This window comes from Aquarana catesbeiana, linkage group LG06, assembly GCF_042186555.1.
Source record: "Aquarana catesbeiana isolate 2022-GZ linkage group LG06, ASM4218655v1, whole genome shotgun sequence".
Classification (NCBI taxonomy): Eukaryota; Metazoa; Chordata; class Amphibia; order Anura; family Ranidae; genus Aquarana; species Aquarana catesbeiana.
The window spans coordinates 418,063,484-418,088,729 of NC_133329.1; the positions used below are offsets into that span (position 1 = coordinate 418,063,484).

Consider the following 25,246-nt stretch of genomic DNA (forward strand, 5'->3'; position numbering starts at 1 on the left):
TCATCACCACCACCATCACCCCCACCACCACTATCACCCCCGCCACCACCATCATCATAGTCATATCATCATCACCATCATCATCAACACCAGAAATGTCATTTCATCACCACCACCTTCATCACCACCATCACCCCCACCACCACCATCATCACAAGAAAAGTCATAGCATCATCATCATCATCAACACCAGAGATGTAACAACAACACTAATAATCATAACAATAATAATGCGATTTATAAAAACGTGCAAAAAATATTCTCAGAGGGTAAGTATGGAAGCAATCAGCAATGGAAGGATCATAATGGGGGGGTCAGCATGGGGGGGATCAGCATGGAGAGGGATCAGAACGATAGGGATCAGCGTTGGGGGATCAGTAACGAAAGGATGAGCATGGGGGGTCATCATGGGGAGGTTCAACATGGGAAGGATCAGCATGGGGGGGGTCAGCATGGGAAGGATCAGCATGGGGGGGGTCAGCATGGGAAGGATCAGCATGGGGGGATCAGCATTGGAAGGATCAGCATGGGGGGGATCAGCATGAGAGGGATCAGCATTGGTGGGTTAGCATGGGAAGCCTCCATTTGGGAGATGGTTCTCCTGGAATCTTTCCATGTCTGATAATGAAGAGAGATTTTGGCTGTGAAGATAAGAGAGGATGATGAGGGTCATTTTCCATCTCTCTATATTATGGAAATGAGTTCTTTAATGTCTGACTGAAGAGCCGTCCTTTCATCCTCCTTTCTGTATATAGAGGACAATCCACTACTATACAAAGACCCTCACTGATTCCCTCTGTACCAGAAAAATGGCAGCTTCACTCTGATTGGTAGTTGCTGGTATCACAGACAGTCTCCCTCCCTGACTTGTATACACATATTACAGATTATCATCCCCCCAAATATATTGGGCCCCCCTCTTCCTGGTGTCATGAAGACTGGGATAGAGCCCCCCCCCGACTCTATATGGAGCAGCTCCGTCCATTATACAGATTTGCTGACTCTCAGATAATGACTCTCATGAATGCAATCAGCTGCCATTACTCAGATTCCTTTGCAGAGTTCTAGCAGATAATTGAAGGGTGGGCAGGAGGCACGAGGCGTTGTGCATCTCTCCTAATGATTTCCAGCCTCTTAGTCTCAATGATAAGAAAATAAATTAGAAAAGCCACCAGGTGTGACGTGGGCGCGTTCCTATCTGCTGGAATGAGATGACACGGAATGTGCGGCCAAAAATCCTCATCTGTCTGTTCACCCCAACAATTTCCAGATAATTCCCAAATCCCAGAACATGTTTTATATCCCAGAGATCCCGGGAATATCCGAAGATCCCAGACCAGCTGGGATCATTCCCAAATCCCAGAACATGTTTTATATCCCAGAGATCCCGGGAATATCCGAAGATCCCAGACCAGCCGGGATCATTCCCAAATCCCAGAACATGTTTTATATCCCAGAGATCCTGGGAATATCTGAAGATTCCAGACCAGTCGGGATCATTCCCAAATCCCAGAACATGTTTTATATTCCAGAGATCCCGGGAATATCCAAAGATTCCAGACCAGCCGGGATCATTCCCAAATCCCAGAGCTTGTTTTATATTCCAGAGATCCCAGGAATATCCGAAGATTCCAGACCAGTCGGGATCATTCCCAAATCCCAGAACATGTTTTATATTCCAGAGATCCCGGGAATATCCGAAGATTCCAGACCAGCCGGGATAATTCCCAAATCCCAGAACATGTTTTATATTCCAGAGATCCCGGGAATGTCCGAAGATTCCAGACTAGCCGGGATCATTCCCAAATCCCAGAGCATGTTTTATATTCCAGAGATCCCGGGAATATCCGAAGATTCCAGACCAGTCGGGATCATTCCCAAATCCCAGAACATGTTTTATATTCCAGAGATCCCGGGAATGTCTGAAGATTCCAGGCCAGCCGGGATCATTCCCAAATCCCAGATCAAGTTTTATATCCCAGAGATCCCGGGAATATCCGAAGATTCCAGACCAGTCAGGATCATTCCCAAATCCCAGAACATGTTTTATATTCCAGAGATCCCGGGAATATCCAAAGATTCCAGACCAGCCGGGATCATTCCCAAATCCCAGAACATGTTTTATATTCCAGAGATCCCGGGAATATCCAAAGATTCCAGACCAGTCGGGATCATTCCCAAATCCCAGAACATGTTTTATATTCCAGAGATCCCGGGAATATCCAAAGATTCCAGACCAGCCGGGATCATTCCCAAATCCCAGAGCATGTTTTATATTCCAGAGATCCTGGGAATATCCGAAGATTCCAGACCAGTCGGGATCATTCCCAAATCCCAGAACATGTTTTATATTCCAGAGATCCCGGGAATATCCGAAGATTCCAGACCAGCCAGGTTCATTCCCAAATCCCAGAACATGACAGACACTGTGTGCTCAGGAACACGCCTATCAGACATGACAGACACGGCTTGCCTAGGAACACGCCAATCACACATGACAGGCACTGTGTACTCAGGAACACGCCAGAGACGACAGGCACTGTGTGCCCAGGAACACGCCAATCAGACATGACAGACACTGTGTGCCCAGGAACACGCCAATCACACATGACAGGCACTGTGTGCCCAGGAACACGCCTATCAGACATGACAGACACTGTGTGCCCAGGAACATGCCAATCAGACATGACAGGCACTGTGTGCCCAGGAACATGCCAATCAGACATGACAGGCACTGTGTGCCCAGGAACACGCCAATCAGACATGACAGGCACTGTGTGCCCAGGAACACGCCTATCAGACATGACAGACACTGTGTGCCCAGGAACACGCCAATCACACATGACAGGCACTGCGTGCCCAGGAACACGCCTATCAGACATGACAGACACTGTGTGCCCAGGAACATGCCAATCAGACATGACAGGCACTGTGTGCCCAGGAACATGCCAATCAGACATGACAGGCACTGTGTGCCCAGGAACACGCCAATCAGACATGACAGGCACTGTGTGCCCAGGAACACGCCTATCAGACATGACAGACACTGTGTGCCCAGGAACACGCCAATCACACATGACAGGCACTGTGTGCCCAGGAACATGCCAATCAGACATGACAGGCACTGTGTGCCCAGGAACACGCCAATCAGACATGACAGGCACTGTGTGCCCTCTGCAGAGCTCAACAGTTGATTGGTTTGTGTGCATCCTCTCCTGCCATCTACAGACCAATCAATACCCATGAATGGTTTGGACCACACGTGCCATGCTTGTTCTTATGTGGAGGAGTGGAGCAGATCTGACTGGTGGAATACACACATGGAATGTGAATTATGGTGTTATCATACACAGACTGTGACATTCTAATTCCTCCAGTAGTCTCGTCTTTCAGGAATATCATTGCCGTGTATCCAGAGCGTGTTTCTGTCATGGCCGGCAGTGAATGAAATAAGCACTTCTGTTACCATGGAAACACCCTCATTATGGCTCCATCACCCACCATGTTCAATACAGGATGGCAGTGCTGTAAATTCCTCACCTGGTCAGGTGACCTCAGACTGGGGGAGAAGAACATGCCTGTGATACCCATAGCAACCAATCACATTTCAGATGTCTTTGTTGTTAGATAATGGATGGGGAGAGCTGATTGGCAGAGAGCAAAAACTTTGGAAATGTGTTTTTCAGATGTTGGGGGTGGGTTTGTCGGAGATGTTGGGGTGGGTTTGTCGCAGATGTTGGGGGTGGGTTTGTGGGAGATGTTGGGGGAGGGTTTGTCGGAGATGTTGGGCACGTGTTTGTCGGAGATGTTGGGGGTGGGTTTGTCGGAGATGTTGGGGATGGGTTTGTGGGAGATGTTGGGGGTGGGTTTGTAGGAGATGTTGGGGATGGGTTTGTGGGAGATGTTGGGTGTGGGTTTGTGGGAGATGTTGGGTGTGGGTTTGTGGGAGATATTGGGGGTGGGTTTGTGGGAGATGTTGGGGGTGGGTTTGTCAGAGATGTTGGGGATGGGTTTGTGGGAGATGTTGGGGGTGGGTTTGTGGGAGATGTTGGGGATGGGTTTGTGGGAGATGTTGGGTGTGGGTTTGTGGGAGATGTTGGGTGTGGGTTTGTGGGAGATATTGGGGGTGGGTTTGTGGGAGATGTTGGGGGTGGGTTTGTCGGAGATGTTGGGGATGGGTTTGTGGGAGATGTTGGGGGTGGGTTTGTCGGAGATGTTGGGGGTGGGTTTGTGGGAGATGTTGGGGGTGGGTTTGTGGGAGATGTTGGGGGTGGGTTTGTAGGAGATGTTGGGGATGGGTTTGTGGGAGATGTTGGGGCTGGGTTTGTGGGAGATATTGGGGGTGGGTTTGTAGGAGATGTTGGGGATGGGTTTGTGGGAGATGTTGGGGATGGGTTTGTTGGAGATGTTGGGTGTGGGTTTGTGGGAGATGTTGGGCATGTGTTTGTGGGAGATGTTGGGCGTGGGTTTGTGGGAGATGTTGGGGATGGGTTTGTGGGAGATGTTGGGGGTGGGTTTGTAGGAGATGTTGGGGATGGGTTTGTGGGAGATGTTGGGGATGGGTTTGTTGGAGATGTTGGGTGTGGGTTTGTGGGAGATGTTGGGCATGTGTTTGTGGGAGATGTTGGGCGTGGGTTTGTGGGAGATGTTGGGGATGGGTTTGTGGGAGATGTTGGGGGTGGGTTTGTGGGAGATGTTAGGGGTGGGTTTGTCAGAGATGTTGGGGATGGGTTTGTGGGAGATGTTGGGGGTGGGTTTGTGGGAGATGTTGGGGATGGGTTTGTCGGAGATGTTGGGGTGGGTTTGTGGGAGATGTTGGGGGTGGGTTTGTCGGAGATGTTGGGGGTGGGTTTGTGGGAGATGTTGGGGATGGGTTTGTCGGAGATGTTGGGGTGGGTTTGTGGGAGATGTTGGGGGTGGGTTTGTAGGAGATGTTGGGGATGGGTTTGTCGGAGATGTTGGGGGTGGGTTTGTGGGAGATGTTGGGGATGGGTTTGTGGGAGATGTTGGGGGTGGGTTTGTGGGAGATGTTGGGGGTGGGTTTGTGGGAGATGTTGGGGGTGGGTTTGTGGGAGATGTTGGGGGTGGGTTTGTCGGAGATGTTGGGGGTGGGTTTGTGGGAGATGTTGGGGATGGGTTTGTCGGAGATGTTGGGGGTGGGTTTGTGGGAGATGTTGGGGATGGGTTTGTCGGAGATGTTGGGGATGGGTTTGTCGGAGATGTTGGGGGTGGGTTTGTGGGAGATGTTGGGGATGGGTTTGTGGGAGATGTTGGGGGTGGGTTTGTGGGAGATGTTGGGGGTGGGTTTGTAGGAGATGTTGGGGATGGGTTTGTGGGAGATGTTGGGGATGGGTTTGTGGGAGATGTTGGGGGTGGGTTTGTGGGAGATGTTAGGGGTGGGTTTGTCAGAGATGTTGGGGATGGGTTTGTGGGAGATGTTGGGGGTGGGTTTGTGGGAGATGTTGGGGATGGGTTTGTCGGAGATGTTGGGGGTGGGTTTGTGGGAGATGTTGGGGATGGGTTTGTCGGAGATGTTGGGGTGGGTTTGTGGGAGATGTTGGGGGTGGGTTTGTAGGAGATGTTGGGGATGGGTTTGTGGGAGATGTTGGGGATGGGTTTGTTGGAGATGTTGGGTGTGGGTTTGTGGGAGATGTTGGGCATGTGTTTGTGGGAGATGTTGGGCGTGGGTTTGTGGGAGATGTTGGGGATGGGTTTGTGGGAGATGTTGGGGGTGGGTTTGTGGGAGATGTTAGGGGTGGGTTTGTCAGAGATGTTGGGGATGGGTTTGTGGGAGATGTTGGGGATGGGTTTGTGGGAGATGTTGGGGATGGGTTTGTCGGAGATGTTGGGGGTGGGTTTGTGGGAGATGTTGGGGATGGGTTTGTGGGAGATGTTGGGGGTGGGTTTGTGGGAGATGTTGGGGGTGGGTTTGTCAGAGATGTTGGGGATGGGTTTGTGGGAGATGTTGGGGGTGGGTTTGTGGGAGATGTTGGGGGTGGGTTTGTGGGAGATGTTGGGGGTGGGTTTGTGGGAGATGTTAGGGGTGGGTTTGTCAGAGATGTTGGGGATGGGTTTGTGGGAGATGTTGGGGGTGGGTTTGTGGGAGATGTTGGGGATGGGTTTGTCGGAGATGTTGGGGGTGGGTTTGTGGGAGATGTTGGGGATGGGTTTGTGGGAGATGTTGGGGGTGGGTTTGTGGGAGATGTTGGGGGTGGGTTTGTCAGAGATGTTGGGGATGGGTTTGTGGGAGATGTTGGGGGTGGGTTTGTGGGAGATGTTGGGGATGGGTTTGTGGGAGATGTTGGGGGTGGGTTTGTGGGAGATGTTGGGGATGGGTTTGTCGGAGATGTTGGGGGTGGGTTTGTGGGAGATGTTGGGCATGTGTTTGTAGGAGATGTTGGGGACGGGTTTGTGGGAGATGTTGGGGCTGGGTTTGTGGGAGATGTTGGGGGTGGGTTTGTAGGAGATGTTGGGGCTGGGTTTGTGGGAGATGTTGGGGGTGGGTTTGTGGGAGATGTTGGACCTGGGTTTGTTGGAGACGTTGGGGGTGGGTTTGTGGGAGATGTTGGGTGAGTTTGTGGGAGATGTTGGGGTGGGTTTGTGGGAGATGTTGGGGATGGGTTTGTCAGAGATGTTGGGAAGGGTTTGTCAGAGGTGTTGGTGAGTTTGTGGGAGATGTTGGGGATGGGTTTTTTGGAGATGTTGGGGTGGGTTTGTGGGACATGTTGGGGGTGGGTTTGCCGGAGATGGCGGGGGGTGGGTTTGTCAGAGATGTTGGGGTGGGTTTGTTGGTGATGTTGGGGTGGGTTTGTGGGACATGTTGGGGTGGGTTTGTGGGAGATGTTGAGGGTGGGTTTGTCAGAGATGTTGGGGGTGGGTTTGTGGGAGATGTTGGGGTGGGTTTGTGGGAGATGTTGGGGGTGGGTTTGTCAGAGATGTTGGGGTGGGTTTGTGGGAGATGTTGGGGCTGGGGTCAATATGGTGGTAGTTAGCGGGATTCAGTGTTCTGTCAGACATGAGGAAATGACTGACATTTGACTCACCAGCTGCTGCCCCTGGACACCCCATGCTGCGTACTGCAACACCGAATCCTCCACCTCTGGGGGGTTCAACTCCCAAACTTCCCTTCAAGGAAAACACATGAAAGTGAGGTGTGGCCTCGTCCGTGCGGGGGGCAGCAAAATGAGGGGCACTTACCTGGTGTGGATGTTATAGATTACGTAAGAGGCCGTGAATGAAAAGTGGAATATCTGGAACACAAGAAGCATAGAACCGTTATAGGAAGTACTATACCTGCAGATCACAGAGAAACATTGATGAAAAGACACTGAAACAAGAGGAAAAGAGGAGAGGAGGAGAGGGAAGGGGAGGGGGGTTTGAAATGAGGGGGGTTTGAGGAGAGGGGAGGAGAGGAGAGCAGAGGGGAGGAGAGGAGAGCGGAAGAGAGGAGAGCAGAGGGGAGGAGAAGAGGATGGAAGAGAGGAGAGCAGAGAGGAGGAGAGGAGAGAGGAAGAGAGGAGAGCAGAGGGGAGGAGAAGAGAGCAGAAGAGAGGAGAGCAGAGGGGAGGATAGGGGAGCAGAGGGGAGGAGAGGGGAGGAGAGGAGAGCAGAGGGGAGGAGAGGAGAGCGGAAGAGAGGAGAGCAGAGGGGAGGAGAAGAGGATGGAAGAGAGGAGAGCAGAGAGGAGGAGAGGAGAGAGGAATAGAGGAGAGCAGAGGGGAGGAGAAGAGAGCAGAAGAGAGGAGAGCAGAGGGGAGGATAGGGGAGCAGAGGGGAGGAGAGCAGAGGAGAGGAGAGCAGAGGGGAGGAGAGGAGAGTGGAAGATAGGAGAGCAGAGAGGAGGAGAGCGGAAGAGAGGAGAGAAGAGTGGAGGAGAGGAGAGCAGAGGGGAGGGGGAGGGGTAGGGGAGAGCAGAGGGGAGGGAAGGGGGAGGGGGGGGAAGAGAAGGGAGGAGAGAGAGGAGGGGAGAGGAGAAGCTGTACTCCCTAACAAGCAGATTCTAGATGCCATTTGTAATAATGAAGGTTCCCATGACACTCACTCCTCCTCTCCACCCGCACACTAGGAAGAGTTTGTATAGCAGACTCCGCCAGGAAACACACCGGAGTGCCAATCAATCAATCTCACACAGGATGTGTACCCCGAGGCTGGGGCATGTTTCTCATGGTGGGCAGATTAGACATAATTCAACCCCAGCAGAATAAAGACACAGAGGGGCTGATTTACTAAACAAGTCCAACATGTTCACATTGCAAAGAACACCCAATCATGGCCAGAACAAAATATCATTGGAGGACCCCAACTGTTACTATCTTATTGTTCTGGACCCCCAAGTGTCAGGGTGTCATTGTTCTGGACCCCCAAGTGTCAGGGTGTCATTGTTCTGGGACCCCCAAGTGTCAATGTGTCATTGTTTTGGACCCCAAGTGTCAGGGTGTCATTGTTCTGGGACCCCCAAGTGTCAGGGTGTCTTTGTTCTGGGACCCCCAAGTGTCGGGTGTCATTGTTCTGGGACCCCCAAGTGTCAGGGTGTCATTGTTCTGGATCCCCAAGTGTCAGTGTGTCATTGTTCTGGATCCCCAAGTGTCAGGGTGTCATTGTTCTGGGACCCCCAAGTGTCAGGGTGTCATTGTTCTGGATCCCCAAGTGTCAGGGTGTCATTGTTCTGGGACCCCCAAGTGTCAATGTGTCATTGTTTTGGACCCCAAGTGTCAGGGTGTCATTGTTCTTGGACCCCCAAGTGTCAGGGTGTCTTTGTTCTGGGACCCCCAAGTGTCGGGTGTCATTGTTCTGGGACCCCCAAGTGTCAGGGTGTCATTGTTCTGGATCCCCAAGTGTCAGTGTGTCATTGTTCTGGGACCCCCAAGTGTCAGTGTGTCATTGTTCTGGATCCCCAAGTGTCAGTGTGTCATTGTTCTGGACCCCCAAGTGTCAGTGTGTCATTGTTCTGGATCCCCAAGTGTCAGTGTGTCATTGTTCTGGACCCCCAAGTGTCAGTGTGTCATTGTTCTGGGTCCCCCAAGTGTCAGTGTGTCATTGTTCTGGACCCCCAAGTGTCAGTGTGTCATTGTTCTGGACCCCCAAGTGTCAGTGTGTCATTGTTCTGGACCCCCAAGTGTCAGTGTGTCATTGTTCTGGACCCCCAAGTGTCAGGGTGTCTTTGTTCTGGGACCCCCAAGTGTCGGGTGTCATTGTTCTGGGACCCCCAAGTGTCAGGGTGTCATTGTTCTGGATCCCCAAGTGTCAGTGTGTCATTGTTCTGGATCCCCAAGTGTCAGTGTGTCATTGTTCTGGGACCCCCAAGTGTCAGGGTGTCATTGTTCTGGATCCCCAAGTGTCAGGGTGTCATTGTTCTGGGACCCCCAAGTGTCAATGTGTCATTGTTTTGGACCCCAAGTGTCAGGGTGTCATTGTTCTGGGACCCCCAAGTGTCAGGGTGTCTTTGTTCTGGGACCCCCAAGTGTCGGGTGTCATTGTTCTGGGACCCCCAAGTGTCAGGGTGTCATTGTTCTGGATCCCCAAGTGTCAGTGTGTCATTGTTCTGGATCCCCAAGTGTCAGTGTGTCATTGTTCTGGATCCCCAAGTGTCAGTGTGTCATTGTTCTGGACCCCCAAGTGTCAGTGTGTCATTGTTCTGGGTCCCCCAAGTGTCAGTGTGTCATTGTTCTGGACCCCCAAGTGTCAGTGTGTCATTGTTCTGGACCCCCAAGTGTCAGTGTGTCATGGTTCTGGACCCCCAAGTGTCAGTGTGTTATTGTTCTGGACCCCCAAGTGTCAGTGTGTCATTGTTCTGGGTCCCCAAGTGTCAGTGTGTCATTGTTCTGGATCCCCAAGTGTCAGTGTGTCATTGTTCTGGATCCCCAAGTGTCAGTGTGTCATTGTTCTGGACCCCCAAGTGTCAATGTGTCATGTCATTGTTCTGGACCCCCAAGTGTCAGGGTGTCATTGTTCTGGACCCCCAAGTGTCAATGTGTCATTGTTCTGGACCCCCAAGTGTCAGGGTGTCATTGTTCTGGACCCCCAAGTGTCAGCGTGTCATTGTTCTGGACCCCCAAAGTGTCAGTGTGTCATTGTTCTGGGACCCCCAAAGTGTCAGTGTGTCATTGTTCTGGGACCCCCAAGTGTCAGCGTGTCATTGTTCTGGGACCCCCAAGTGTCAGTGTGTCATTGTTCTGGACCCCCAAGTGTCAGGGTGTCATTGTTCTAGACCCCCAAGTGTCAGTGTGTCATTGTTCTGGACCCCAAAGTGTCAGTGTGTCATTGTTCTGGATCTCCAAGTGTCGGGGTGTCATTGTTTTGGACCACCAAGTGTCAGTGTGTCATTGTTCTGGACCCCCAAGTGTCAGGGTGTCATTGTTCTGGACCCCCAAGTGTCAGGGTGTCATTGTTCTGGACCCCCAAGTGTCAGCGTGTCATTGTTCTGGACCCCCAAGTGTCAGCGTGTCATTGTTCTGGACCCCCAAGTGTCAGTGTGTCATTGTTCTGGACCCCCAAGTGTCAATGTGTCATGTCATTGTTCTGGACCCCCAAGTGTCAGGGTGTCATTGTTCTGGACCCCCAAGTGTCAATGTGTCATTGTTCTGGACCCCAAGTGTCAGTGTGTCATTGTTCTGGACCCCCAAGTGTCAGTGTGTCATTGTTCTGGGACCCCCAAGTGTCGGGTGTCATTGTTCTGGGACCCCCAAAGTGTCAGGGTGTCATTGTTCTGGACCCCAAGTGTCAGTGTGTCATTGTTCTGGGACCCCCAAGTGTCAGCGTGTCATTGTTCTGGACCCCCAAAGTGTCAGTGTGTCATTGTTCTGGACCCCCAAGTGTCAGTGTGTCATTGTTCTGGACCCCCAAGTGTCAGTGTGTCATTGTTCTGGACCCCCAAGTGTCAGTGTGTCATTGTTCTGGGACCCCCAAGTGTCGGGTGTCATTGTTCTGGGACCCCCAAAGTGTCAGGGTGTCATTGTTCTGGACCCCAAGTGTCAGTGTGTCATTGTTCTGGACCCCCAAGTGTCAGTGTGTCATTGTTCTGGGACCCCCAAGTGTCGGGTGTCATTGTTCTGGGACCCCCAAAGTGTCAGGGTGTCATTGTTCTGGACCCCAAGTGTCAGTGTCTCATTGTTCTGGGACCCCCAAGTGTCAGCGTGTCATTGTTCTGGACCCCCAAAGTGTCAGGGTGTCATTGTTCTGGACCCCCAAGTGTCAGGGTGTCATTGTTCTGGACCCCCAAGTGTCAGTGTGTCATTGTTCTGGGACCCCCAAGTGTCAGTGTGTCATTGTTCTGGATCTCCAAGTGTCGGGGTGTCATTGTTCTGAACCACCAAGTGTCAGTGTGTCATTGTTCTGGACCCCCAAGTGTCAGCGTGTCATTGTTCTGGACCCCCAAGTGTCAGTGTGTCATTGTTCTGGACCCCAAAGTGTCAGTGTGTCATTGTTCTGGACCCCCAAGTGTCAGGGTGTCATTGTTCTGGGAACCCCAAGTGTCAGGGTGTCATTGTACTGGGACCCCCAAGTGTCAGTGTGTCATTGTTCTGGACCCCCAAGTGTCAGTGTGTCATTGTTCTGGATCTCCAAGTGTCAGGGTGTCATTGTTCTGGACCACCAAGTGTCAGTGTGTCATTGTTCTGGACCCCCAAGTGTCAGTGTGTCATTGTTCTGGACCCCAAGTGTCAGTGTGTCATTGTTCTGGACCCCCAAGTGTCAGGGTGTCATTGTTCTGGACCCCAAAGTGTCAGTGTGTCATTGTTCTGGACCCCCAAGTGTCAGGGTGTCATTGTTCTGGGAACCCCAAGTGTCAGGGTGTCATTGTACTGGGACCCCCAAGTGTCAGTGTGTCATTGTTCTGGACCCCCAAGTGTCAGTGTGTCATTGTTCTGGATCTCCAAGTGTCAGGGTGTCATTGTTCTGGACCACCAAGTGTCAGTGTGTCATTGTTCCGGACCCCCAAGTGTCAGTGTGTCATTGTTCTGGACCCCCAAGTGTCAGGGTGTCATTGTTCTGGGACCCCCAAGTGTCAGGGTGTCATTGTTCTGGGACCCCCAAGTGTCAGCGTGTCATTGTTCTGGACCACCAAGTGTCAGTGTGTCATTGTTCTGGACCCCCAAGTGTCAGGGTGTCATTGTTCTGGGACCCCCAAGTGTCAGGGTGTCATTGTTCTGGACCACCAAGTGTCAGTGTGTCATTGTTCTGGACCCCCAAGTGTCAGCGTGTCATTGTTCTGGACCCCCAAGTGTCAGCGTGTCATTGTTCTGGACCCCCAAGTGTCAGTGTGTCATTGTTCTGGACCCCCAAGTGTCAATGTGTCATGTCATTGTTCTGGACCCCCAAGTGTCAGGGTGTCATTGTTCTGGACCCCCAAGTGTCAATGTGTCATTGTTCTGGACCCCAAGTGTCAGTGTGTCATTGTTCTGGACCCCCAAGTGTCAGTGTGTCATTGTTCTGGGACCCCCAAGTGTCGGGTGTCATTGTTCTGGGACCCCCAAAGTGTCAGGGTGTCATTGTTCTGGACCCCAAGTGTCAGTGTGTCATTGTTCTGGGACCCCCAAGTGTCAGCGTGTCATTGTTCTGGACCCCCAAAGTGTCAGTGTGTCATTGTTCTGGGACCCCCAAGTGTCAGTGTGTCATTGTTCTGGATCTCCAAGTGTCGGGGTGTCATTGTTCTGAACCACCAAGTGTCAGTGTGTCATTGTTCTGGACCCCCAAGTGTCAGTGTGTCATTGTTCTGGGACCCCCAAGTGTCGGGTGTCATTGTTCTGGGACCCCCAAAGTGTCAGGGTGTCATTGTTCTGGACCCCAAGTGTCAGTGTGTCATTGTTCTGGGACCCCCAAGTGTCAGCGTGTCATTGTTCTGGACCCCCAAAGTGTCAGTGTGTCATTGTTCTGGATCTCCAAGTGTCGGGGTGTCATTGTTCTGAACCACCAAGTGTCAGTGTGTCATTGTTCTGGACCCCCAAGTGTCAGGGTGTCATTGTTATGGGACCCCCAAGTGTCAGTGTGTCATTGTTCTGAACCCCCAAGTGTCAGGGTGTCATTGTTCTGGACCCCCAAGTGTAAGGGTGTCATTGTTCTGGACCCCCAAGTGTCAGCGTGTCATTGTTCTGGATCCCCAAGTGTCAGCGTGTCATTGTTCTGGATCCCCAAGTGTCAGGGTGTCATTGTTCTGGACCCCCAAGTGTAAGGGTGTCATTGTTCTGGACCCCCAAGTGTCAGCGTGTCATTGTTCTGGACCCCCAAGTGTCAGTGTGTCATTGTTCTGGGACCCCCAAGTGTCAGTGTGTCATTGTTCTGGATCTCCAAGTGTCGGGGTGTCATTGTTCTGAACCACCAAGTGTCAGTGTGTCATTGTTCTGGACCCCCAAGTGTCAGGGTGTCATTGTTATGGGACCCCCAAGTGTCAGTGTGTCATTGTTCTGGACCCCCAAGTGTCAGGGTGTCATTGTTCTGGACCCCCAAGTGTAAGGGTGTCATTGTTCTGGACCCCCAAGTGTCAGCGTGTCATTGTTCTGGATCCCCAAGTGTCAGCGTGTCATTGTTCTGGACCCCCAAGTGTCAGCGTGTCATTGTTCTGGACCCCAAGTGTCAGTGTGTCATTGTTCTGGACCCCCAAGTGTCAGGGTGTCATTGTTCTGGACCCCAAAGTGTCAGTGTGTCATTGTTCTGGACCCCCAAGTGTCAGGGTGTCATTGTTCTGGGAACCCCAAGTGTCAGTGTGTCATTGTTCTGGATCTCCAAGTGTCAGGGTGTCATTGTTCTGGGACCCCCAAGTGTCAGGGTGTCATTGTTCTGGACCACCAAGTGTCAGTGTGTCATTGTTCTGGACCACCAAGTGTCAGGGTGTCATTGTTCTGGACCACCAAGTGTCAGTGTGTCATTGTTCTGGACCCCCAAGTGTCAGTGTGTCATTGTTCTGGACCCCCAAGTGTCAGGGTGTCATTGTTCTGGGACCCCCAAGTGTCAGCGTGTCATTGTTCCGGACCACCAAGTGTCAGTGTGTCATTGTTCTGGACCCCCAAGTGTCAGGGTGTCATTGTTCTGGACCACCAAGTGTCAGTGTGTCATTGTTCTGGACCCCCAAGTGTCAGTGTGTCATTGTTCTGGGACCCCCAAGTGTCAGGGTGTCATTGTTCTGAGACCATCAAAGTGTCAGTGTGTCATTGTTCTGGACCACCAAGTGTCAGGGTGTCATTGTTCTGGACCCCCAAGTGTCAGTGCGTCATTGTTCTGGGACCCCCAAGTGTCAGGGTGTCATTGTTCTGAGACCATCAAAGTGTCAGTGTGTCATTGTTCTGGGACCCCCAAGTGTCAGTGTGTAATTGTTCTGGGACCCCCAAGTGTCAGTGTGTCATTGTTCTGGACCACCAAGTGTCAGTGTGTCATTGTTCTGGACCCCCAAGTGTCAGTGTGTCATTGTTCTGGACCCCCAAGTATCAGTGTGTCATTGTTCTGGATCCCCAAGTGTCAGTGTGTCATTGTTCTGGACCACCAAGTGTCAGTGTGTCATTGTTCTGGGACCCCCAAGTGTCAGTGTGTCATTGTTCTGGACCACCAAGTGTCAGTGTGTCATTGTTCTGGGACCCCCAAGTGTCAGGGTGTCATTGTTCTGGGACCCCCAAGTGTCAGTGTGTCATTGTTCTGGACCACCAAGTGTCAGTGTGTCATTGTTCTGGACCCCCAAGTGTCAGTGTGTCATTGTTCTGGACCCCCAAGTATCAGTGTGTCATTGTTCTGGATCCCCAAGTGTCAGTGTGTCATTGTTCTGGACCCCCAAGTGTCAGTGTGTCATTGTTCTGGACTCCCAAGTGTCAGTGTGTCATTGTTCTGGACCCCCAAGTGTCAGTGTGTCATTGTTCTGGACCCCCAAGTGTCAGTGTGTCATTGTTCTGGACCCCCAAGTGTCAGTGTGTCATTGTTCTGGACTCCCAAGTGTCAGTGTGTCATTGTTCTGGACCCCCAAGTGTCAGTGTCATTGTTCTGGGTCCCCAAGTGTCAGTGTGTCATTGTTCTGGGACCCCCAAGTGTCAGGGTGTCATTGTTCTGGGACCCCCAAGTGTCAGCGTGTCATTGTTCTGGACCCCCAAGTGTCAGTGTGTCATTGTTCTGGGACCCCCAAGTGTCAGTGTGTCATTGTACTGGACCCCCAAGTGTCAGTGTGTCATTGTTCTGGACCACCAAGTGTCAGGGTGTCATTGTTCTGGACCACCAAGTGTCAGTGTGTCATTGTTCTGGACCCCCAAGTGTCAATGTGTCATTGTTCTGGACCCCCAAGAGTCAGGGTGTCATTGTTCTGGGACCCCCAAGTGTTAGTGTGTCATTGTTCTGGACCCCCAAGTGTCAGGGTGTCATTGTTCTGGACCCCCAAGTGTCAGGGTGACATTGTTCTGGGACCCCCAAGTGTCAGGGTGTCATTGTTCTGGACCCTCAAGTGTCAGGGTGTCATTGTTCTGGGACCCCCAAGTGTCAGTGTGTCATTGTTCTGGACCCCCAAGTGTCAGGGTGTCATTGTTCTGGACCCCCAAGTGTCAGGGTGTCATTGTTCTGGACCCCCAAGTGTCAGTGTGTCATTGTTCTGGGACCCCCAAGTGTCAGCATGTCATTGTTCTGAACCACCAAGTGTCAGTGTGTCATTGTTCTGTACCCCAAGTGTCAGTGTGTCATTGTTCTGGACCCCCAAGTGTCAGGGTGTCATTGTTCTGGGACCCCCAAGTGTCAGTGTGTCATTGTTCTGGACCCCCAAGTGTCAGTGTGTTATTGTTCTGGACCCCCAAGTGTCAGTGTGTCATTGTACTGGACCCCCAAGTGTCAGTGTGTCATTGTACTGGACCCCCAAGTGTCAGTGTGTCATTGTTCTGGACCCCCAAGTGTCAGTGTGTCATTTTTCTGGACCACCAAGTGTCAGGGTGTCATTGTTCTGGACCACCAAGTGTCAGTGTGTCATTGTTCTGGACCCCCAAGTGTCAGTGTGTCATTGTTCTGGACCCCCAAGTGTCAGTGTGTCATTGTTCTGGACCCCCAAGTGTCAGGGTGTCATTGTTCTGGGACCCCCAAGTGTCAGTGTGTCATTGTTCTGGACCCCCAAGTGTCAGGGTGTCATTGTTCTGGACCCCCAAGTGTCAGGGTGTCATTGTTCTGGGACCCCCAAGTGTCAGTGTGTCATTGTTCTGGACCCCCAAGTGTCAGGGTGTCATTGTTCTGGACCCCCAAGTGTCAGGGTGTCATTGTTCTGGGACCCCCAAGTGTCAGTGTGTCATTGTTCTGGACCCCCAAGTGTCAGGGTGTCATTGTTCTGGACCCCCAAGTGTCAGGGTGTCATTGTTCTGGGACCCCCAAGTGTCAGGGTGTCATTGTTCTGGACCCTCAAGTGTCAGGGTGTCATTGTTCTGGGACCCCCAAGTGTCAGTGTGTCATTGTTCTGGACCCCCAAGTGTCAGGGTGTCATTGTTCTGGACCCCCAAGTGTCAGTGTGTCATTGTTCTGGGACCCCCAAGTGTCAGCGTGTCATTGTTCTGATCCACCAAGTGTCAGTGTGTCATTGTTCTGTACCGCAAGTGTCAGTGTGTCATTGTTCTGGGACCCCCAAGTGTCAGGGTGTCATTGTTCTGGACCCCCAAGTGTCAGTGTGTCATTGTTCTGGGACCCCCAAGTGTCAGGCTGTCATTGTTCTGGACCCCCAAGTGTCAGGGTGTCATTGTTCTGGGACCCCCAAGTGTCAGGGTGTCATTGTTCTGGACCCCCAAGTGTCAGTGTGTCATTGTTCTGGACCCCCAAGTGTCAGTGTGTTATTGTTCTGGACCCCCAAGTGTCAGTGTGTCATTGTACTGGACCCCCAAGTGTCAGTGTGTCATTGTACTGGACCCCCAAGTGTCAGTGTGTCGTTGTTCTGGACCCCCAAGTGTCAGGGTGTCATTGTTCTGGGACCCCCAAGTGTCAGTGTGTCATTGTACTGGACCCCCAAGTGTCAGTGTGTCATTGTTCTGGGACCCCCAAGTGTCGGGGTGTCATTGTTCTGGGACCCCCAAGTGTCAGGGTGTTATTGTTCTGGGACCCCCAAGTGTCGGGGTGTCATTGTACTGGACCCCCAAGTGTCAGTGTGTCATTGTTCTGGGACCCCCAAGTGTCGGGGTGTCATTGTTCTGGGACCCCCAAGTGTCAGGGTGTCATTGTTCTGGGACCCCCAAGTGTCAGTGTGTCATTGTTCTGGGACCCCCAGGTGTCAGTGTGTCATTGTTCTGGACCCCCAAGTGTCGGGGTGTCGTTGTTCTGGGACCCCCAAGTGTCAGGGTGTCATTGTTCTGGACCACCAAGTGTCAGTGTGTCATTGTTCTGGGACCCCCAAGTGTCAGCGTGTCATTGTTCTGGACCCTCAAGTTTCAGGGTGTCATTGTTCTGGGACCCCCAAGTGTCAGGGTGTCATTGTTCTGGACCCCCAAGTGACAGGGTGTCATTGTTCTGGGACCCCCAAGTGTCGGGGTGTCATTGTTCTGGGACCCCCAAGTGTCGGGGTGTCATTGTTCTGGACCCCCAAGTGTCAGGGTGTCATTGTTCTGGACCCCCAAGTGTCAGGGTGTCATTGTTCTGGACCCCCAAGTGTCAGCGTGTCATTGTTCTGAACCACCAAGTGTCAGCGTGTCATTGTTCTGGACCCCCAGGTGTCGGGGTGTCATTGTTCTGGACCCCCAAGTGTCAGTGTGTCATTGTTCTGGACCCCCAAGTGTCAGTGTGTCATTGTTCTGGACCCCCAAGTGTCAGGGTGTCATTGTTCTGGGACCCCCAAGTGTCAGGGTGTCATTGTTCTGGACCCCCAAGTGTCAGTGTGTCATTGTTCTGGACCCCCAAGTGTCAGTGTGTCATTGTTCTGGACCCCCAAGTGTCAGTGTGTTATTGTACTGGACCCCCAAGTGTCAGTGTGTCATTGTTCTGGACCCCCAAGTGTCAGTGTGTCATTGTACTGGACCCCCAAGTGTCAGGGTGTCATTGTTCTGGGACCCCCAAGTGTCAGGGTGTCATTGTTCTGGACCCCCAAGTGTCAGGGTGTCATTGTTCTGGGACCCCCAAGTGTCAGTGTGTCATTGTACTGGACCCCCAAGTGTCAGTGTGTCATTGTTCTGGACCCCCAAGTGTCAGCGTGTCATTGTTCTGGACCCCCAAGTGTCAGTGTGTCATTGTTCTGGACCCCCAAGTGTCAATGTGTCATGTCATTGTTCTGGACCCCCAAGTGTCAGGGTGTCATTGTTCTGGACCCCCAAGTGTCAATGTGTCATTGTTCTGGACCCCAAGTGTCAGTGTGTCATTGTTCTGGCCCCCAAGTGTCAGTGTGTCATTGTTCTGGGACCCCCAAGTGTCGGGTGTCATTGTTCTGGGACCCCCAAAGTGTCAGGGTGTCATTGTTCTGGACCCCAAGTGTCAGTGTGTCATTGTTCTGGGACCCCCAAGTGTCAGCGTGTCATTGTTCTGGACCCCCAAAGTGTCAGTGTGTCATTGTTCTGGACCCCCAAGTGTCAGTGTGTCATTGTTCTGGGACCCCCAAGTGTCAGTGTGTCATTGTTCTGGATCTCCAAGTGTCGGGGTGTCATTGTTCTGAACCACCAAGTGTCAGTGTGTCATTGTTCTGGACCCCCAAGTGTCAGGGTGTCATTGTTATGGGACCCCCAAGTGTCAGTGTGTCATTGTTCTGGACCCCCAAGTGTCAGGGTGTCATTGTTCTGGACCCCCAAGTGTAAGGGTGTCATTGTTCTGGACCCCCAAGTGTCAGCGTGTCATTGTTCTGGACCCCCAAGTGTAAGCGTGTCATTGTTCTGGACCCCCAAGTGTCAGCGTGTCATTGTTCTGGACCCCAAGTGTCAGTGTGTCATTGTTCTGGACCCCCAAGTGTCAGGGTGTCATTGTTCTGGACCCCAAAGTGTCAGTGTGTCATTGTTCTGGACCCCCAAGTGTCAGGGTGTCATTGTTCTGGGAACCCCAAGTGTCAGTGTGTCATTGTTCTGGATCTCCAAGTGTCAGTGTGTCATTGTTCTGGACCCCCAAGTGTCAGGGTGTCATTGTTCTGGACCACCAAGTGTCAGTGTGTCATTGTTCTGGACCACCAAGTGTCAGGGTGTCATTGTTCTGGACCACCAAGTGTCAGTGTGTCATTGTTCTGGACCCCCAAGTGTCAGTGTGTCATTGTTCTGGACCCCCAAGTGTCAGGGTGTCATTGTTCTGGGACCCCCAAGTGTCAGCGTGTCATTGTTCCGGACCACCAAGTGTCAGTGTGTCATTGTTCTGGACCCCCAAGTGTCAGGGTGTCATTGTTCTGGGACCCCCAAGTGTCAGGGTGTCATTGTTCTGGACCACCAAGTGTCAGTGTGTCATTGTTCTGGACCCCCAAGTGTCAGTGTGTCATTGTTCTGGGACCCCCAAGTGTCAGGGTGTCATTGTTCTGGACCCCCAAGTGTCAGTGTGTCATTGTTCTGGGACCCCCAAGTGTCAGCATGTCATTGTTCTGAACCACCAAGTGTCAGTGTGTCATTGTTCTGTACCCCAAGTGTCAGTGTGTCATTGTTCTGGACCCCCAAGTGTCAGGGTGTCATTGTTCTGGGACCCCCAAGTGTCAGTGTGTCATTGTTCTGGACCCCCAAGTGTCAGTGTGTTATTGTTCTGGACCCCCAAGTGTCAGTGTGTCATTGTACTGGACCCCCAAGTGTCAGTGTGTCATTGTACTGGACCCCCAAGTGTCAGTGTGTCATTGTTCTGGACCCCCAAGTGTCAGTGTGTCATTTTTCTGGACCACCAAGTGTCAGGGTGTCATTGTTCTGGACCACCAAGTGTCAGGGTGTCATTGTTCTGGACCCCTAAGTGTCAGTGTGTCATTGTTCTGGACCCCCAAGTGTCAGTGTGTCATTGTTCTGGACCCCCAAGTGTCAGTGTGTCATTGTTCTGGACCCCCAAGTGTCAGTGTGTCATTGTTCTGGACCCCCAAGTGTCAGGGTGTCATTGTTCTGGGACCCCCAAGTGTCAGTGTGTCATTGTTCTGGACCCCCAAGTGTCAGGGTGTCATTGTTCTGGACCCCCAAGTGTCAGGGTGTCATTGTTCTGGGACCCCCAAGTGTCAGTGTGTCATTGTTCTGGACCCCCAAGTGTCAGGGTGTCATTGTTCTGGACCCCCAAGTGTCAGGGTGTCATTGTTCTGGGACCCCCAAGTGTCAGTGTGTCATTGTTCTGGACCCCCAAGTGTCAGGGTGTCATTGTTCTGGACCCCCAAGTGTCAGGGTGTCATTGTTCTGGGACCCCCAAGTGTCAGGGTGTCATTGTTCTGGACCCTCAAGTGTCAGGGTGTCATTGTTCTGGGACCCCCAAGTGTCAGTGTGTCATTGTTCTGGACCCCCAAGTGTCAGGGTGTCATTGTTCTGGACCCCCAAGTGTCAGTGTGTCATTGTTCTGGGACCCCCAAGTGTCAGCGTGTCATTGTTCTGATCCACCAAGTGTCAGTGTGTCATTGTTCTGTACCGCAAGTGTCAGTGTGTCATTGTTCTGGGACCCCCAAGTGTCAGGGTGTCATTGTTCTGGACCCCCAAGTGTCAGTGTGTCATTGTTCTGGGACCCCCAAGTGTCAGGCTGTCATTGTTCTGGACCCCCAAGTGTCAGGGTGTCATTGTTCTGGGACCCCCAAGTGTCAGGGTGTCATTGTTCTGGACCCCCAAGTGTCAGTGTGTCATTGTTCTGGACCCCCAAGTGTCAGTGTGTCATTGTTCTGGACCCCCAAGTGTCAGTGTGTCATTGTACTGGACCCCCAAGTGTCAGTGTGTCATTGTACTGGACCCCCAAGTGTCAGTGTGTCGTTGTTCTGGACCCCCAAGTGTCAGGGTGTCATTGTTCTGGGACCCCCAAGTGTCAGTGTGTCATTGTACTGGACCCCCAAGTGTCAGTGTGTCATTGTTCTGGGACCCCCAAGTGTCGGGGTGTCATTGTTCTGGGACCCCCAAGTGTCAGGGTGTTATTGTTCTGGGACCCCCAAGTGTCGGGGTGTCATTGTACTGGACCCCCAAGTGTCAGTGTGTCATTGTTCTGGGACCCCCAAGTGTCGGGGTGTCATTGTTCTGGGACCCCCAAGTGTCAGGGTGTCATTGTTCTGGGACCCCCAAGTGTCAGTGTGTCATTGTTCTGGGACCCCCAGGTGTCAGTGTGTCATTGTTCTGGACCCCCAAGTGTCGGGGTGTCGTTGTTCTGGGACCCCCAAGTGTCAGGGTGTCATTGTTCTGGACCACCAAGTGTCAGTGTGTCATTGTTCTGGGACCCCCAAGTGTCAGCGTGTCATTGTTCTGGACCCTCAAGTTTCAGGGTGTCATTGTTCTGGGACCCCCAAGTGTCAGGGTGTCATTGTTCTGGACCCCCAAGTGACAGGGTGTCATTGTTCTGGGACCCCCAAGTGTCGGGGTGTCATTGTTCTGGGACCCCCAAGTGTCGGGGTGTCATTGTTCTGGACCCCCAAGTGTCAGGGTGTCATTGTTCTGGACCCCCAAGTGTCAGGGTGTCATTGTTCTGGACCCCCAAGTGTCAGCGTGTCATTGTTCTGAACCACCAAGTGTCAGCGTGTCATTGTTCTGGACCCCCAGGTGTCGGGGTGTCATTGTTCTGGACCCCCAAGTGTCAGTGTGTCATTGTTCTGGACCCCCAAGTGTCAGTGTGTCATTGTTCTGGACCCCCAAGTGTCAGGGTGTCATTGTTCTGGGACCCCCAAGTGTCAGGGTGTCATTGTTCTGGACCCCCAAGTGTCAGTGTGTCATTGTTCTGGACCCCCAAGTGTCAGTGTGTCATTGTTCTGGACCCCCAAGTGTCAGTGTGTTATTGTACTGGACCCCCAAGTGTCAGTGTGTCATTGTTCTGGACCCCCAAGTGTCAGTGTGTCATTGTACTGGACCCCCAAGTGTCAGGGTGTCATTGTTCTGGGACCCCCAAGTGTCAGGGTGTCATTGTTCTGGACCCCCAAGTGTCAGGGTGTCATTGTTCTGGGACCCCCAAGTGTCAGTGTGTCATTGTACTGGACCCCCAAGTGTCAGTGTGTCATTGTTCTGGACCCCCAAGTGTCAGCGTGTCATTGTTCTGGACCCCCAAGTGTCAGTGTGTCATTGTTCTGGACCCCCAAGTGTCAATGTGTCATGTCATTGTTCTGGACCCCCAAGTGTCAGGGTGTCATTGTTCTGGACCCCCAAGTGTCAATGTGTCATTGTTCTGGACCCCAAGTGTCAGTGTGTCATTGTTCTGGACCCCCAAGTGTCAGTGTGTCATTGTTCTGGGACCCCCAAGTGTCGGGTGTCATTGTTCTGGGACCCCCAAAGTGTCAGGGTGTCATTGTTCTGGACCCCAAGTGTCAGTGTGTCATTGTTCTGGGACCCCCAAGTGTCAGCGTGTCATTGTTCTGGACCCCCAAAGTGTCAGTGTGTCATTGTTCTGGACCCCCAAGTGTCAGTGTGTCATTGTTCTGGGACCCCCAAGTGTCAGTGTGTCATTGTTCTGGATCTCCAAGTGTCGGGGTGTCATTGTTCTGAACCACCAAGTGTCAGTGTGTCATTGTTCTGGACCCCCAAGTGTCAGGGTGTCATTGTTATGGGACCCCCAAGTGTCAGTGTGTCATTGTTCTGGACCCCCAAGTGTCAGGGTGTCATTGTTCTGGACCCCCAAGTGTAAGGGTGTCATTGTTCTGGACCCCCAAGTGTCAGCGTGTCATTGTTCTGGACCCCCAAGTGTCAGCGTGTCATTGTTCTGGACCCCCAAGTGTCAGCGTGTCATTGTTCTGGACCCCAAGTGTCAGTGTGTCATTGTTCTGGACCCCCAAGTGTCAGGGTGTCATTGTTCTGGACCCCAAAGTGTCAGTGTGTCATTGTTCTGGACCCCCAAGTGTCAGGGTGTCATTGTTCTGGGAACCCCAAGTGTCAGTGTGTCATTGTTCTGGATCTCCAAGTGTCAGGGTGTCATTGTTCTGGGACCCCCAAGTGTCAGGGTGTCATTGTTCTGGACCACCAAGTGTCAGTGTGTCATTGTTCTGGACCACCAAGTGTCAGGGTGTCATTGTTCTGGACCACCAAGTGTCAGTGTGTCATTGTTCTGGACCCCCAAGTGTCAGTGTGTCATTGTTCTGGACCCCCAAGTGTCAGGGTGTCATTGTTCTGGGACCCCCAAGTGTCAGCGTGTCATTGTTCCGGACCACCAAGTGTCAGTGTGTCATTGTTCTGGACCCCCAAGTGTCAGGGTGTCATTGTTCTGGGACCCCCAAGTGTCAGGGTGTCATTGTTCTGGACCACCAAGTGTCAGTGTGTCATTGTTCTGGACCCCCAAGTGTCAGTGTGTCATTGTTCTGGGACCCCCAAGTGTCAGTGTGTCATTGTTCTGGGACCCCCAAGTGTCAGGGTGTCATTGTTCTGGACCACCAAGTGTCAGTGTGTCATTGTTCTGGACCCCCAAGTGTCAGGGTGTCATTGTTCTGAGACCATCAAAGTGTCAGTGTGTCATTGTTCTGGACCACCAAGTGTCAGGGTGTCATTGTTCTGGACCCCCAAGTGTCAGTGCGTCATTGTTCTGGGACCCCCAAGTGTCAGGGTGTCATTGTTCTGAGACCATCAAAGTGTCAGTGTGTCATTGTTCTGGGACCCCCAAGTGTCAGTGTGTAATTGTTCTGGGACCCCCAAGTGTCAGTGTGTCATTGTTCTGGACCACCAAGTGTCAGTGTGTCATTGTTCTGGACCCCCAAGTGTCAGTGTGTCATTGTTCTGGACCCCCAAGTATCAGTGTGTCATTGTTCTGGATCCCCAAGTGTCAGTGTGTCATTGTTCTGGACCACCAAGTGTCAGTGTGTCATTGTTCTGGGACCCCCAAGTGTCAGTGTGTCATTGTTCTGGACCACCAAGTGTCAGTGTGTCATTGTTCTGGACCCCCAAGTGTCAGTGTGTCATTGTTCTGGACCCCCAAGTATCAGTGTGTCATTGTTCTGGATCCCCAAGTGTCAGTGTGTCATTGTTCTGGACCCCCAAGTGTCAGTGTGTCATTGTTCTGGACTCCCAAGTGTCAGTGTGTCATTGTTCTGGGTCCCCAAGTGTCAGTGTGTCATTGTTCTGGGACCCCCAAGTGTCAGGGTGTCATTGTTCTGGGACCCCCAAGTGTCAGCGTGTCATTGTTCTGGACCCCCAAGTGTCAGTGTGTCATTGTTCTGGGACCCCCAAGTGTCAGTGTGTCATTGTACTGGACCCCCAAGTGTCAGTGTGTCATTGTTCTGGACCACCAAGTGTCAGGGTGTCATTGTTCTGGACCACCAAGTGTCAGTGTGTCATTGTTCTGGACCCCCAAGTGTCAATGTGTCATTGTTCTGGACCCCCAAGAGTCAGGGTGTCATTGTTCTGGGACCCCCAAGTGTTAGTGTGTCATTGTTCTGGACCCCCAAGTGTCAGGGTGTCATTGTTCTGGACCCCAAAGTGTCAGGGTGACATTGTTCTGGGACCCCCAAGTGTCAGGGTGTCATTGTTCTGGACCCTCAAGTGTCAGGGTGTCATTGTTCTGGGACCCCCAAGTGTCAGTGTGTCATTGTTCTGGACCCCCAAGTGTCAGGGTGTCATTGTTCTGGACCCCCAAGTGTCAGGGTGTCATTGTTCTGGACCCCCAAGTGTCAGTGTGTCATTGTTCTGGGACCCCCAAGTGTCAGCATGTCATTGTTCTGAACCACCAAGTGTCAGGGTGTCATTGTTCTGGACCCCCAAGTGTCAGGGTGTCATTGTTCTGTACCCCAAGTGTCAGTGTGTCATTGTTCTGGACCCCCAAGTGTCAGGGTGTCATTGTTCTGGACCCCCAAGTGTCAGTGTGTCATTGTTCTGTACCCCAAGTGTCAGTGTGTCATTGTTCTGGACCCCCAAGTGTCAGGGTGTCATTGTTCTGGACCCCCAAGTGTCAGTGTGTTATTGTTCTGGACCCCCAAGTGTCAGTGTGTCATTGTACTGGACCCCCAAGTGTCAGTGTGTCATTGTTCTGGACCACCAAGTGTCAGTGTGTCATTGTACTGGACCCCCAAGTGTCAGTGTGTCATTGTTCTGGACCCCCAAGTGTCAGTGTGTCATTGTACTGGACCCCCAAGTGTCAGTGTGTCATTGTTCTGGACCCCCAAGTGTCAGTGTGTTATTGTTCTGGACCCCCAAGTGTCAGTGTGTCATTGTACTGGACCCCCAAGTGTCAGTGTGTCATTGTTCTGGACCCCCAAGTGTCAGTGTGTCATTTTTCTGGACCACCAAGTGTCAGGGTGTCA

At 52.2% G+C, this 25,246-nt stretch overlaps 1 protein-coding gene across 1 annotated transcript in view; it reads right to left on the reverse strand.

The window, feature by feature from the left end:
* DPP10 (dipeptidyl peptidase like 10) overlaps positions 1 to 25,246 on the reverse strand; it is a 286,712-nt gene that overhangs the window by 78,704 nt on the left and 182,762 nt on the right. Inside the window, exons 6-7 of the mRNA XM_073634583.1 lie at positions 7,198 to 7,250; positions 7,044 to 7,125 (exon numbers count right to left, since the gene is read on the reverse strand). Of these exons, the coding sequence (XP_073490684.1) occupies positions 7,044 to 7,125; positions 7,198 to 7,250 (135 nt within the window). The remainder of the gene's footprint in view (positions 1 to 7,043; positions 7,126 to 7,197; positions 7,251 to 25,246) is intronic.